Genomic DNA, 15,353 nt, shown 5'->3' on the forward strand with positions numbered 1-15,353 from the left:
TGTCTCACTGAAAACATTTTGCAAAGTCATCCATGTCCACCCATGTGGTTTGTAGGGGTTTGACGTTCTTGGCTGTAGGATCTTTAAATGAAGTTGATATTTGATCTGGAAGGAAGTGGATTGAACTTAGGTCAATAATTCGTCATGACTACAGGAATGTTTGTCGTAAGATGTCTTTGAAGTGCACGCACTAAATCATTACATATGGAACAAAATAATGACCTTTTTGAGATGATTAACAGCTGAAATGAGTGGCGCTTTTCAAGTCACACTGATAGTTCTAGTCTCAAAATGCTGCAAGTAAATGTGTGTGAGTCATAGCAAGTTATCCTAGACTCAAATCATTACAGCAAGTTGAACTGGCCAAACTCCCACATAATGGCACAGTGTAAGCACACATGCACGTCCGTACTCCCACTCAAACTCCCACTATCTCTGTGCATCCTGTCCAAAGTCACAGACATATGCACGCATACAGGCTCCATCCTCAAAAAAAAAGAAAAAAACGCGCACATGCAAACGGTCTACCCCCCGAGCTCTACTTGAAGCGAGATTCTGATCAGTAAGCTGAGCCTGCGAGGGCAAGCATCTCCGCCGCTCAGCAATGGTGGTCTGCTAACTCAAGCTGCAGGTGTTACTAAGCAACTAAAAAGGGGCAGAGAGGAGGCAGAGAATCGGTTTGATGTCACAAGCTGAAATTTCAATCCTGTCTTCTTCAAATGTTCGCTTCGCCCACAGAGAGTCAGAAAGATGGGTGCAAATATTTCCCATCATAGTAACAAGGCTGAACTCCACGGATGCTTTCAACTAGACCAAATACAGCAACGTTTCATGATGTATAATTTCACGATGTGTAATTTTTCTTATAATCAAATATTTGACTTCTTACAAGGCAGTTTTCCACACAGATATTCTTTTAAGTAGTGAAAATATTGCATGGAAATGGCATTTACCAATGAAGAGCTGATCACCGTCCTTTGTCTTGTCCTCTGCTATAACCTAGAGGGATAACAAGAGAGACAGAAAAAAAAAAACAAAAAAAACGGGAGAGAGACATGAACTGTGGGATGCTGACAGAGTACCACTGCGAGAGATGTGCTTCTACCCTCTAGTTATTCCACGCCAGCTGTGGTGTTGTGCCATTCTCACCCGACACAGAGACACAGTTTAATGTGACAGGGCCTGCTCCGCCCCAACTAAAATCACCACCAGGGAATACTAGCTCTAATTTACTCTGAATGCAAGTGACAGAGGAGGAGTTGTTGTGTTGTGTAGTTTGTTATTCCTTTTAGAGGTGATTCACACAGTGGCTCCGATTTCCCTGCAAGTCTGCCCAATCCTTTAAAGTTATAGCACTAATGAGTCATAATTATATACTTGAAATGTTTTCTTGAGCTATTTTTCCTCTCGCTTCCCCTTCGTGTCCTCTCAGTCTGCCACCAAATACTCCTGGCTGCTTTTACTTGAAGTGTTTTACTATTAAGAAAGAAAGTGAGGGAAATTAATGAAGTGAAGGATAAAAGGACTCGATCTGAATAAAGATTTAGTCAAATACATTCATAACATCTAGATAGTTTTTCCCCACACAGTACACTTTCACCTTGCAACCACAAACTACAAGGTATTTTATTGGGATTTTAGGTGACAGATCAACACATGGTCTCTTTCTTTAAAGAAAGACTTCAAAGAGAGATTTTGCTATTGCTATTTTCCCATAAAGACCAGACTTGTGGCGTACAAAAGTAATAGCTGTCCTGTTGACAACATCTCCTACCCAAGCTGTTTCTCTGCAGGTCCTCAAAAATTATCGTGAGCCTTTGCCGTCTTCTCTACTTAATGCTGTTTGCCAGAGATAAGACCTGACTTGTGAATGCAGCTGAATGCATTTCATTTCATTTAGGTTATCTGAGCAAAGGGGGCCAAAAAAATTTTAAAACACAAGTATCATTATCCTTCATATGTTCCTATAACATTAAATAAAAAAATATATATTGGACTTTCAGGTTGTAAGTGATGAAATGGAACACGTTCTAAGGAGTATTTAGATTTCACTTTTACCAATTTATTCTTAATTTACAGCGTCGTAAAATGAGCTTTGCTGTGAGCTTCATTTAAACAAAAAACAAGCCGATTGTTCCAGAAAAGTACGTCTTTGATATCAAAGCCAAGTACAAGACGATGTGCCCATGTCTCACTGATCTAAACCTTCCTCCCTTTCAAGTCTTTGTCGAAAAACATTCCCTTGAGGAACCAATCTGGTGAATGTCGAAGGGTTTACTCAGTTCTGAACAAGAATCATCAATTTGTATTGCGTAGCTTCAAAGTATCCCCAGCCAAGACTTTCTGACTCAGAGAGAGGCAGAGAGTGTGTCTGCTGCTGCATGTGAGTCACCACTTATTCAAATAAGTACCCAGAGATTCAGACAGACGGAAAGAGGCATTGTGATCGGGAGCCACACTTGACCTCCTCTCTACCACTGTAAAAGAGCTCTGCTGCAACAGAAATGCCAATATGCAGATGTCTATGTATGTTGGCAAAAGTTCATAAAACCTCAAGTCATGCAATGTTTTCTATACCCATCTATGAGACTACTCATCTGTGTGGTGAGATGGGATTCTAAATATTGGCATCAGAGATTACAAGAATACAGCAAACTGATGAATGACAAAGCTGTAAGTTTGGATGATCATCAATTTAATAAGAAAAAGCAGAGAGCTTGTATTATGAGCCAATAGCATAAACCTTACTCCAGCAGAGGGTACAAATGATGTCATGTGATGACACCTCCCTTTTGTCCTGGAGTCAGCAGCAGAGCTTAATTCTATTGGTCAGGGTTAACAAAAACGGTGGGAGGGGAAAACGCAGCGAGAAACCCTTTTTGCTCGATTCACAGTCTCGGCATGTGACCCACCATGTGCTCGCCATGAAAAGTGTCACACACATGACACATGCAAACTGATCTGAGAAGTCTGCGTACACAAATCTAATTAGCATGCCAACACTGTCCTAACCTATCCACCCTATAACCGCTTAGAGTTACACAAGAGGGCGATTAATATGAATGCTATTTTTTCCTGCATATGCTGGGGGTGGAGTGTAATAATGAAGCCCCCGAGAGATGTAGACACTCATGGCTCACCATCTAATTGCAGTCCTTTTTTTCATCAGCATAGTACATGACACCTTCCTGTATGACACCTATGCACCACCACACTGCAGGGGATTCTTTTCTTGCTTTCCACCTATGGACTTATCACTTTCTAACCATTTTTAAGCCCCTTTTCATATCCTGTTCTATTGCCCATTAGTTGCCTCTCTGTGCTCCTTGCCATCCTTGCTTCCGTCTTCGTCTCAGACAGAAGCAAGGATATGTCTCCTGCTTTGAATGCTAGCCTCTGGTATTTCCCTTTCTGAGCTGATTCTTTCTTTAGTCCAAATGTGCCTCTGGTCAGTGGTGGCCTGACCGGGAGATAACAGAAGTGACTTTGAGACTGGGGGATGGCAGCCGTGCTGTCACAAACACACAAGGCTCTACTGATCAGCCTTCAGCTGCATGGATAATGACTCTAAAGAGGTGTGAGGGCACAAGAATGAAACAACGGAAGGTAGTAACAAAAAGCTACAAAATATCACTTCTACTGAAATACAATTTCTCAAAGATCCTAAAATCTGTAGAAGCCATCAGTCCATTTCCCCTAAACAGTCAAAGTAACTTTTACATGTTAAATTCATTTATTCTAAATGTATATATTATAAAGAGACCTGTGGAGTCATCCTCAGTTCGGCAGCGCTGCTTAGGTCAGCTACTTCAGGATCACGCCTGTCTGTCTCCTCTGACTCAGTAATCACCAACATACTGGGTCTACGGGTGCGCTTCCTTGGTGTGCTCACCTTCGTCTCTCTGCCACACAAAAACACATCGTCATTATAGTACATGGAACTAGTATGTTTACCCAGAAAATAGTTGTATAGTTGTTGTATACCTAACAATAGAACACAATTTCTACCTGAAATTAAATAATAATTTAAAAAATGCATAGTTTTTATATCTTACAGTTCTGAGCAAGTAATCCTGCAACGCCATTTTGCATCAAAGGACAGAGCGAGAAACATAAGTAGCATCATTTTTGGGTTAGAACAATATATGGGGTCAGTTTTTTGCTTTCTTACCTTAGTGGTAAGAAAGTCTTAGTGGTACCTTAGTCTTACCACTTTCTTACCTTAGTGGTAAGAAAGAAAAGCAAGAAATAATATAATATTAGCACAATTTAAAAGCTAATATTAAAAGAAAATAGCATCTTGCAAAAACAGAAAGAACAATTAAACTTGATTTCATATTTTGATCATTTAAAAGAACATACGGTTCTGGGACGCAGGATTCACTGTTTATGTCACTGTGAAAAACAAAAGCCAATATTAAAAGACAATAGTATGTTGCAAAACCAAAACAGAAAGAACAGTTCAACTCGGTTTCATCTTTTGGTCATTTAAAAGAACGTACGGTTCTGGAACAGTGCCTCCAGTGGTTGTGGCACTGCGAAAAACAAAAGAGCTGGTAACCTCAATGAATTTCTCATGTGGTGGCTCAGGTTCCTCTGCAAATGGAGAAACATTGAAAACTCGAACATATCATGCCAACATTACTTGGACAGAGTCATAAGGAAGGCAAATGACATTATAGCAGACAATACACACCTTGTATGATCTTTACTCGAGGTGTTTTCTTCACAGCAAAGGTACTGCATTCCTCTATTCTCAAGAAACAGGACAATCATTTCTTTCATGCCACTTTTCCAATCATGGACAAAATATACATGGACAGAGTTATGAGAAAGGCAAACAAGGTTATAGCAGACAATACATACCCCTTAAGATCTTCATATGAGATGATTCCTTCATGGAGAGGGAACCACCTTCCTCTATGCTCAAGAAACAGGACAAAATTTTTCTTTCATACCACAAGAAATTAAAATCATTAAACAATAAAAAAGGTACCATAAATTGCTGAGGCATTCAAATCTCTTTGCTATTAATGTCACGGTATAATGTGTGTATGTATGTCTTTTTATGTAAATTCTTGCTGACAATACTGCAAACCAATCACACAATCAATCAATCAGTCAATTAATAAATCAGTTGAATCTATCCAGCTAGCCAACACACTGTGGCATTGCCTGCACCTTGTTTGTTTGACTCCCATGCATCCTCTTCCAATTTTCCTTTCACCATGCTTTTATTTCCAAACACAATTCAATATCTCTTTTTCTTACTTTGAGGCTCAGATGTGACTATTATCTTCTTGCGTAGACGGATGAGTTTCCATCGGGCCACCATCTTAGCTTTGGGAGGAGGTATCAGCGAACATGAACGGGTTTTGGTCAACAGGACAACATGGCTGTGCAGCATCGACAAACCATAAAACCGTAAAAGCTCTGAGGAAGTTGCCTGTATGACCACAAATGTCAGACACAGAGAAATGAAAACATCTTCAGCGACAGTTATAAATACTTGTTTTAAAACAGTAAAGTTAAAAGTATCTGCCGCTGACAGATTTCTGCTTATTTCTATTTTTGCCACACAGATCATTAAATAAATGCAAATCTGAGGTAAATATAACTTCAGAAAGCACAAAATCCAGTATTCAAATAATCATTTTATTAACTATCCAAACACATTTAGCCCAATGTGAAAATTAAACCTAATAAATTTCTGTGACCGCATTGAAACCTGAAGTAGCCAGTAAGAACAGAAGAACACTAGAAACATAAATACCGTTTGAACGATCCCAAAAGAATCTTGTTGAGAAGGGTAGAAGCTGGCACATACTGCAACTTTTGGAGGACCTGAAAAATACCAATAAAAATGGTTGAAAGGAAAATCAAACCTTAAAGTTAATGCTTCTACAAAACAGGCTGCACATCCAAAATTTTAAGGTTATACCATTCTAATTCTTAAATATTTATTTTTCATCCCTAACGTAGCAGTGAACATCAATAACTTACAGGGAAATACTGCAAAAAAGTGGCAGAAGCAATGTAGCAAATGAAAGCGAAAAAGGTATGTAATAATGGGCCCAGAAATGACCCTTGTGAAACCCCATTGGTTAGAGGAGCAGAGATCAAGGAGAACTTACCTGTCTATAAGAATTTCCTACATCATATAAGAAAATAACCAGTCCAATGCAGAGCCAGAAATACTAAGCAGAACTTTAAGCCTATTTAACAAAGTCAATGGTTAGCAGTATCGAAGGAGACAAGATCGAGTGGAATCAACACATTTTCTTTCATCAGCAGCCATTAATAAATCAGGAAAGTAAACTTTTACTAAAGTGATTTGAGTACAATGCTGATTTAGTAGATCTGTAACCAACACAAAAGTGAGATGAAATTGAGGTGTGCATTTTCAACTTGCCCTCTTTACAATGTTATCATTAATAACATATAGTGAGGCATATTATCTCATAAAAACAGCTGTAAGCGAAGCTTTACAGTGAATGCCTTAAGTTTGTTAGACAACAGTAAAGGGCAAAAATAATAAAAAGACCAAGGAACACAGCAGACTTCTCAGGAAGTAACCTGTGGAGTCGTTTTAAGCAGGGCCATACAATAAAATACCCATAGCATGAGAGATATAACAGAAAGAGTGTGTCACAATAGCAATCCATCCCAGAAATAGCCATTATCTAATCTGACAGGCTGGGTAAAGAGAGGATTTATTAGAGAAACAGGAGTGGAATTTGGCTAATGGCCAAACCTCAGGTAAATTTATGAAGTAGCAGGTATTAGGTAACTTCGATCAACCAAAAGGATGAGTTTGAAGTCTAAACTGGAAAAATTGGTAAAATTTCTAAAAAAAAAAAAAAAAAAAAAAAAAAAAAAAAAAAAAAAAAGAAAAACACTTAGAAAGAAGGACTGCACTGCAGTGCACTTGGTTGCAGCAATATGGTCCTAGGAATGAATCCTGCCCTGGGGTCTTTATGCATTGAGTTTGCATGTTTTTCATGTGTCTGCAATGGGCTCTCTCCAAGTAGTTTGACTTCCTACAAAAATTCCAAAATATGGCTATTAGGTTAATTGGTCTCTCTAAATTGTCCAGGAGTGAGTGTGCACATGCATGGTTGTTTGTCCTAAGTTGTTCTGTGATGGACCAACATACTGTCCATGGTGTATAATGTCTCTTGATCAATGACTACTGGACATAGGTAGTAGCACCCACAGGGTTGCAAAGATAATGATTGAACGGATGGATGGATGAACAAGGAAAACTATTTGGAAAAAACTAAGACGGAATGTGGAGGAAGAAACAACACATTTAATAGGGCCCTAAAGAACTTAATTTTATATATATTTTTGTAACCAATACAAATACCATTAAGACATAAATTTGAAACCAATAGTTGCCAGTGAAATTTTGAATGGCTTCAAATTTCTATTAGCCATTGTTGCTGGTGAAAGAAATGTATTTCCATCAGTTCCACCACTTTGGCAGATTCTGCTAACATGGTAGCTGTTATTTATGCACTCCCCAAGCCTGGCCTTTAGGGAAGAGTGACAAGACATTCATTGCTTAAAGAAATCCCTCAGAAGCACTGCTTGAAATGTGCCACAAGCCATGTATCTGACAAAGAAAAGATATGGAAGGAGGTCAAATTTTAGGTGTAAATAGCTTTACTTTGGTAAGGTTATTTACATTTAAGAGGGCTTGGGGAAAAAAAAATACATAGGAGGCTATTGTAAAAACAAAAAAGAACCAGTAGGTAAAAATGAGAAAGGTTTAAAATATGTGGTAGCTGAAAACGACTTGGTGTCATACAACCAACAAAAACAAACAAAAAAAAACTTTTGTCCGGCTTCATCCAAATTTTCAACAGTGTTAATGCCATTTTACAATCTGCTATATGCATTGAACAGTTCCACTTTATCATAAAATGGTCTTTTCAAATTATCTTCAGATTCATCTACAAGTTTATCTCTGAGGATGTTTTCATTCTTACCTGGATCAGAGACGTAACTAAAGACGGACTGTCTTCTGGATTTATCTACATAGATGCAAAAAAAGATAATACCAAGAAACGAGACAGAAATTAACATACATACTGCATATGGCCAGATGTTAGATGACTGGTTGACTAATTTAAAACCAGATGCAATTTAGAAATAAGATGTAGGCATTAATCTGTTGATAAATGTGTATTTCTGTGAAAATGAATGTGTATCTAATTATGCAACAATCTGGACCTGTGCTTTTTTCTGACTCCTGGACCAGACTCTTGTTGTCATGAGGAAGGAACTCTGCCCCTGGATCCTCACTGTCAGACATCAACATTCCCAAACCCATATCATCGTGTGTAAATTTAGGAATGGTGTCTAGAAGGAAATCCCATATTCTTTCTGACTGCTTTGACCTAAGAGGATGTAAAGGAGAGTAGATTTAGTTTAAGACAATATGACTCATTGTAAAAAAAAAAAAAAAAGAAGAAAAAAAAAGGCATTAATAGTGAAATTACAAATGTTTAATGTGGTTTTTATCTAGAATGTAGTTAGTGTTTTGGGTGTAACATCCTAAGCTGCAAAGAACTGTTTATAACAAACATCCAGCAGATCAGTAAAAATCTCACACTATAGGACTGATTACTGGCATCCAGCCAGTGAGGGAGTGGATAAAGGTGAAATCGCCCATCTCGCCACCAACCCGGTAAACTGGACTGAGAAAAGAACCCATCAAAACTGGTTAAAAATATGCCAAATGTAGTATGTAAAATGCTTAATTGTGTTGGAAAACACAGTAACTTACATCGTGCAGGCTATTTTAATTAGAGCTTTAGCCAACAGCATTGGCCAAATCTCTGACTGACAAGTAGAGGCAGGGAGAAGCAGATTATTCTCCTCATCAAATGGCATGTTATCATCCACGGTCATCTTTCTCCAGGAACCCTGAGGGTGAAGAGGGAGGAGAGAAGAGACTGAATGAGCTGCGCATCTTTCAGACAGAGTGGAAGAAATATGCTGTCTTAGTAACCCAGTTTTTTTTTTTTTTTTTTTTTTTATGTAAACATTAAGACCGATATATCAGTCTTACATTAGTGGACTTTTTATTTTCTTTGCGGTCTAACTAATTTTAATTTTTAGTAAACTGAAAAAAGTACAAAAACTGTTTTGATGTAAACTGATGGGTTTTACAGATCAAAAATAAATAGGAGTTTTTAGTTTTGATGCACTTTATGAGCAGAGAACAATCCTCTTTGTATTTTGACCAACCAATCACTTATCAAAGACAGTCATAGGAATATTGGTGCTGTCTGATCTTTGGTCAATAGTTTAAGGCAATGCAGAACATAAGCCATTCTTGAAAATAATAATTTCCATGAATCTACATTTTTGTTAAAAGGAAGTTCTGTGGTTCCAAGACAGCATGTGGTTTTAAAATAATGTTAGCTCATTAGTTAACATTAAAAAATTTACAACCCTGTCCCTGGTTTGTAGAGCCACTTGCCTTACGAGAATGTATGTTGTTTCACAGATAATGTAAAAAAAAAAAAAAAAAAAAAAAAAACAGTGCCAGCAATGACATAAGTGAGTAGGTAATATGGGTAACTAGTAATAACGCCGAGTTACATTTATTGCATGCCAACTTCAGGCTTCATGCTTTTCTCCATTCTACCTTCTGGCAATTACTGCCATTAGATTTAGAGTAATAGCTTGTTAAACTATAAGTCTGACTGCTAATTATAAAGACAATAAGCAGTCAGGTGACATGTCTGATTGCTCACAACCATATCTTTTACTTATCAGAACAGTGTGAACAAGCACTGCAAACCTCTATAGAAAAGAGGCAGGGAAGGGTGGAACACTTAGTTTCTCACTTGTTCTTTTTAGCTCCTGGAATATATTTTCCCCACAGAGGAGGATCTAGATGTGGTCATGTGATGAGGTGAGGTGAGATGAGGTGATAGTGCAAGACAGTGAGTATAGGTACAGACTTTTAAAAAAAACATGGTAATCAAGTTCAAGACAAACTGAGGGCAAAAATATAAATTAGTCATTTGCACATTGCAGAAACCTGAACAAATAAAGGAGCTAAGCAGTCTGAGAGCAAAAATGCAACAAGGAAACAGGAAAGGAGGGTAGTGGGGGCTGGGTGCCTAATAGCATCTCAACAACCATCTGTTGGGATGCTATGGTTGGCACTGGAAGTGATGCCTACAACTGTGTTATGCTTGTTTGTCAAAGCAAGAATCAGCAATATAATAAATCCTTTTCCCAGTTGACCCAAACTGTTGTGGAGAAAATGTAAAAAAAAACAACAAAAAAAACATCACTTTAGAGGTCTGTAAGATGCACACAAACTCAAAGTGGAGTTTCAAGCTGTACCCAAGATTTGTAATTTTGACCAGCTTTACAGGAAAAAAAAAAATCTTAAAACTTGCATACAAAATAATATAACTGCAACCAAAAGTGTAACTATTGAACTTGAGTCTTGAGAAACCTCAGACTCGTGTTAAGCCTTATCTATTCAACATATCCATTTTGGTACAGCAGTGAGACCGATTGATTTTAGCTCAGAGAACAAGATTCTCTCATCTCTCCTCCCTCCTTCTATTTCAGTTCATTCACATTTTCATTGGCTAAATCTGATATAACCTCCTGCATAAAGAAATGAAACGATGTGCTCTCATGCATGCATGATTACAAAACTACTGTGACTTCAGGGACGTCTTTATGAATGCATGTTTTTTTTTTTCTGACAGGCTTACCATCCAGTAAAGTCTGATCACATATTTCCCATAGCTGTTATAAAGTGGCACATGACCTTTCACCACGTCACACATTGAGTAGATGTGCTCCCAGGGTCTCCAGATGTCTTGTTGGAGGGTTGACTCTGTATAAAGCATCCAAACAATATGGATCTCGCTGATGATCCACCTCATCAGCTTAACAGAAGGCAGGACAGAAACAGCAGAGAAGACGGGCAAAAATCACTGTCAGTGTAAATGTTGCATGGTCAACGCAGAAGTTAACATCAACACATGGAACGCGTCAAAAACTAACCTCACAACCAAACAAATGATTGTTGGGGGAGACCAGGTCAAAGTCCATTTTGTTTTCAACCACAGTAACATCCTAAAAACGACAGAGACACTGACTTGACAAGATATTGACTATTCAACACATCTATGATATAAACGCATACAAATGAAAACATACATACACAATATAAAAAAAAAACATACATAACCTTAGTTTTTTTTGTAACAATATAACACTAAACTCTTTCCTCCCCAGTCTTCCTGGAAGGAAATGTGTCAAGTTTGTGAGCCACTTTGCTAGCACGGCTTTTTAGGTCTGTCCACAATCCTTCACAAATTTGCACTCGAGCTTTAGTTTCATAATGGGACATGATGAGGTTAAGGTTTCTGTGCATTTGCAAACCAGAATTTGGCTTTTGAAATCCTTTTTTTGGGAGGAAAAAAATTGGCTTCTTCCTCTCCGACTGTATAGCATTTGTTTCACCGTGGATAATGACATTCTTGTCAGCTTCAGCCAGAATCTTCACAAGGATGTTGCTTCATGTCTGATGGATACACAAATCTTACACCAAATGTATGCATTCACATTTTAGTGCAAAATTGTGCACCAAAATTTGTGATGCACATACAGTTCCGTCGTTTTGAACCGTATGATGACTGGACATTTCCAGACATCATACTGGTGTTTGTACTTGCAAATATTACCTGAACAGATTGTCATGGTTCATTCAGGCATCCGAAATTTGTGCCAAAGAAAGAACTAGACTCGAGAAGGTCCACATTTACATTTCTGTCTTGTCACGTTTATTTTATATGTTCTTATGACACAAAAGCAAGCAGTGAGTTTGAGTCTTAAAACACATCCACGAGCGTGCCCTAATTATTTTAGATGTGTGTTAAGCAGTTATTTAATCAGAAGCTTAGAAAGCCATTATAATATGGACTTTCTTAAATAGTTTGGGTGTAGGTGACCTACAGAACTTCAAGAAAGTGATCAAAGACACTCATTATTCCGATAATAATCAAATAAAATACCTTTGGTAAACCCAATTGACATTCTAGAGAAAACATTAAGACTAAATTAATGTCAAACAGTGAAAATAAATGGTTGTGTCCATTTTATACAGTAGCTTGTACAATTTTAACTGAATATAAACACACAATTTACATAGTAATCTGTCAAAAGCCAATATAACATGCAAGGTCCTTAAATTTAAATGTGTGTTTAAATTGAAATGCATGTATTTAAATGTACGCATTTAAATAAAAATACAAATACTGTTTTATTCATGCCCAACCTGCATCAGATGCCAGAAACACAGATTTGCTGCTAAAGAAGGAAGTTTTTGTTGTTCAAACTGAAGCAACTTTTTTCCAAGGACATCAAATCGTTTCTTTCATAATGCGCATCGTCAGCAAGACAAGACAGCTTTTTCAGAAGAGTGTCTGCTTCCTTCTGTATGGCTGATTGCTTCCTTGATTAGCCTCTGCTCCTTTTGTATGAAACCATTGAAGTTGTTTTGACTTCTTGCGCGAAAAGGCAGCATGTGTCTTGGCAAAGACTCATTCAAAAATAACAGGAAGCTTCCAGTTAGTAAGTGGTCGATACACCAATGTGAAAAGTAAAGTGATGCAATTACACTTAATTGGAGAAGGTTAGAGGAGATATCTGTGTATGCTTTTCACATTGTGACGCAAGGAGAAATTTGCTTTAGGGATTTATTGCCGAGTAAATTACCCTAGGTATTCAATGAGCAGATAAATACTTTACAAGTAGGTAAATCTGGATAAATGGAGAAGACAAAAGGAAATCAGTGCCTTGTAAATGAATTCGTGCATCTTGAACGTTTTCGCCTACTGTCATGTTTGAGTCACAGACTTCAAAGCATATTATCAGGATTTTATGAAATAGACCCACACAAAATAGTGGACACCAGAGCAGTGGAAGGCAAATCTGGGTATTTTTTTCCCCCATATTGTGATAAAGAAAATGTAGAAACTGTGGTATTCATTTGTTGTTTTTTTTACGCTTATTTTCTCCGTTAACCCTGAAGGGAAACAAGACCAGTAGCCTCTGGAGGACCTGGAGAGATATAATGCTCAGGTGTGTAAATCTGGGACACTTAGTTATGAACTCAACCCATTTTTCCTTTATGGAAGAGTGACAAAAATACAACTATTGATGGGGGCGGAGGGATCTGGTTTTAGCTTTAACAAGATATGTAGAGGATACAAGAAACATGCAGGAGAAGGTGGTCTTGTTAGTCTCCCACCATGCCTAAAAGCAACTTGGCATATGAATATGTACACATGAAGTCCCACAGTAAAACATGGTGGTGATGGCATTATTTTGGTGAGGACAATTTTCTTCCACAGGGACAGACAGGATGTTTATAGTAAATATAAAGCTGTATGGAGCTAAATGCCGTTTAATCATAGAACAGTAACTGCTGCAGGCTGCGAAAACACCAGCGACGGGGACGGAGGTTTCCATTTCCAGTAGAACAACAATAATATTACTAAAATTATAATAGAATAGTTTATTTCAAAGCTCTAAAGGTTCAGTCAAAATCCAGACCAAAATCTGACAGAGAACTTTGAAAGTGTCTCCAAGTTTCTTCAATCTGGTCTGTCTGACCTTGAGCCATTTTCCACTGAAAACAATACCTGCATTTCAATTTCTAGATGAGCATAACTAACAATGAGACTGTAATTGCAGTAAGAGGTGACTCTCAAAAGCTTTGACAGAATACAAATGCATGCCAGTTTTCATCTGTTCATTTCAATTGTTTCACATATGTTTTAACTTCCACTTTACAATCAGGCACCATTTTATTTTCATCCATCACATGAAATCTTTTTCATGTGATCATTAACAAATTGCATAAAGGTTCAATAGGATAAGAATACCTTTTTGAGGTACTGTGTCAAACTGATACAGAATTAATGTTAGCTGCAATCTGACACAAGATCCAAAATAAATGATCTTATAAGGATAAAAGTGGTTAAAATTATTACAAACAATTTACTTATTTAACATAATTTTTTTTTCTTGTTGCTGAAACTTGGTTTTTCGGCGGGACAGACTGCACTGTTGGACGACATGTATAGTCCAATAGGAGTCAACATATTTACTAAATGACCAAAGTTAATATAGTTTCACTACAGAAGTATTAGACTATTATATTAGCAGCTATACCCAACTAAAACTAACTGAAATTAAAGGTTTATGTTTTAATTCGAAACAACATAATTCTGAAAGGGATGGTATAGTTACCTTATCAACAATAAAGTCAGATGGACGTTTCCATGTGTGCACCTTCAGGGCTGGAGGCAGAAACAACTTTCCTTCTGGATCTTCGAAGAATGACTGAAAAGGCAACTTAATTTTCAAATATGCATAGATGCATATTTTAATCATTTTGTTTGAACGTGGTGATGAAGTTTAACTATCCCCCGTCTGTGGATTAGATGAATCTTTCATGAAAATTTTCAGTGCTTTCCAGAATTAACGTTCTACGAAATACAAAGTTCCACAATGAATAGGATATTTAGTGGAGAGGCTTTAAATGATAGATCTGTAACAACACAGACTGTAAGGACAAAGGGAGCAAAGAAAGGACATAACAGGAAAGAAAGGAAGGAATCAAAGAAAGAAAGAGAAATGTGTGGAAGAAAGGGTGAATGAAAAAGAGGGAAGTTGAAAAGGAATGACTCAAAAGGAAGTAAGGAAGGACAACAACAAAGCGTTTTAGATGATGATACGGAATAAAATCCGGAAACATCCATTTGTCCATGTTCTTAAGATCTTTTCCAGACGTTGTAGACCTGGAAAATACTGAAATCAAGTTTTTCACTGAGTTTCTCCCACCCCTCCCCAGCCATATTTACAGAATTACTCTTGCTCTTGATTGACTTTCTGCCTTCTCCTTTAGATACGTCCCACTTCTCCTTGCTGACATCGGAATCGCTCCACTCGGGCCAGATGTAAAGTTTGGATTTTTCGAGGCTCTCAGAGGAGTTGGCTGTCCTAAAAAATACCGAGACATTCGATTCACCTTTTTGTGCACTTTTCTCTGTTAGCAAACGGCAAGGCAGGCAGCAACGCAGCTGCATTTAATGACTCACTCAGACTGCCGGTCAGATCCAGACGTTTTGCTGGCGGCGTGATCCCTTTTCTTTACCTGTCCTGGTTTGGACATTGTGTTTATGTTGAAAAAAAAAAAAAAAAAGAAAAAGTAACACGAAGCGCCTTAATTATATTCGTTTCATAAGCGTTTCTTTCTGCCTGTCGAAGTTTGACAGTTGCTACGCAACCGAACTTAA

General features: G+C 37.7%; 1 protein-coding gene across 1 annotated transcript in view; it reads right to left on the reverse strand.

The window, feature by feature from the left end:
• The window catches only part of adgb (androglobin), a 33,810-nt gene extending 18,479 nt beyond the window's left edge, over positions 1-15,331 (reverse strand). The window contains exons 1-18 of the mRNA XM_008397740.2: positions 15,156-15,331; positions 14,919-15,057; positions 14,305-14,397; positions 11,050-11,121; positions 10,755-10,931; positions 8,795-8,934; positions 8,619-8,705; positions 8,239-8,405; positions 7,995-8,039; positions 5,774-5,844; positions 5,272-5,446; positions 4,867-4,920; positions 4,697-4,750; positions 4,503-4,596; positions 4,363-4,395; positions 3,764-3,902; positions 954-999; positions 9-105 (exon numbers count right to left, since the gene is read on the reverse strand). Coding sequence (XP_008395962.1) covers positions 9-105; positions 954-999; positions 3,764-3,902; positions 4,363-4,395; positions 4,503-4,596; positions 4,697-4,750; positions 4,867-4,920; positions 5,272-5,446; positions 5,774-5,844; positions 7,995-8,039; positions 8,239-8,405; positions 8,619-8,705; positions 8,795-8,934; positions 10,755-10,931; positions 11,050-11,121; positions 14,305-14,397; positions 14,919-15,057; positions 15,156-15,229 — 1,757 coding nt within the window. The 5' untranslated portion in view covers positions 15,230-15,331. The remainder of the gene's footprint in view (positions 1-8; positions 106-953; positions 1,000-3,763; positions 3,903-4,362; positions 4,396-4,502; positions 4,597-4,696; positions 4,751-4,866; positions 4,921-5,271; positions 5,447-5,773; positions 5,845-7,994; positions 8,040-8,238; positions 8,406-8,618; positions 8,706-8,794; positions 8,935-10,754; positions 10,932-11,049; positions 11,122-14,304; positions 14,398-14,918; positions 15,058-15,155) is intronic.
• Positions 15,332-15,353: the final 22 nt, after the last annotated feature.

The sequence above is a fragment of the Poecilia reticulata genome, linkage group LG21 (genome assembly GCF_000633615.1).
Source record: "Poecilia reticulata strain Guanapo linkage group LG21, Guppy_female_1.0+MT, whole genome shotgun sequence".
Lineage (NCBI taxonomy): Eukaryota > Metazoa > Chordata > Actinopteri > Cyprinodontiformes > Poeciliidae > Poecilia > Poecilia reticulata.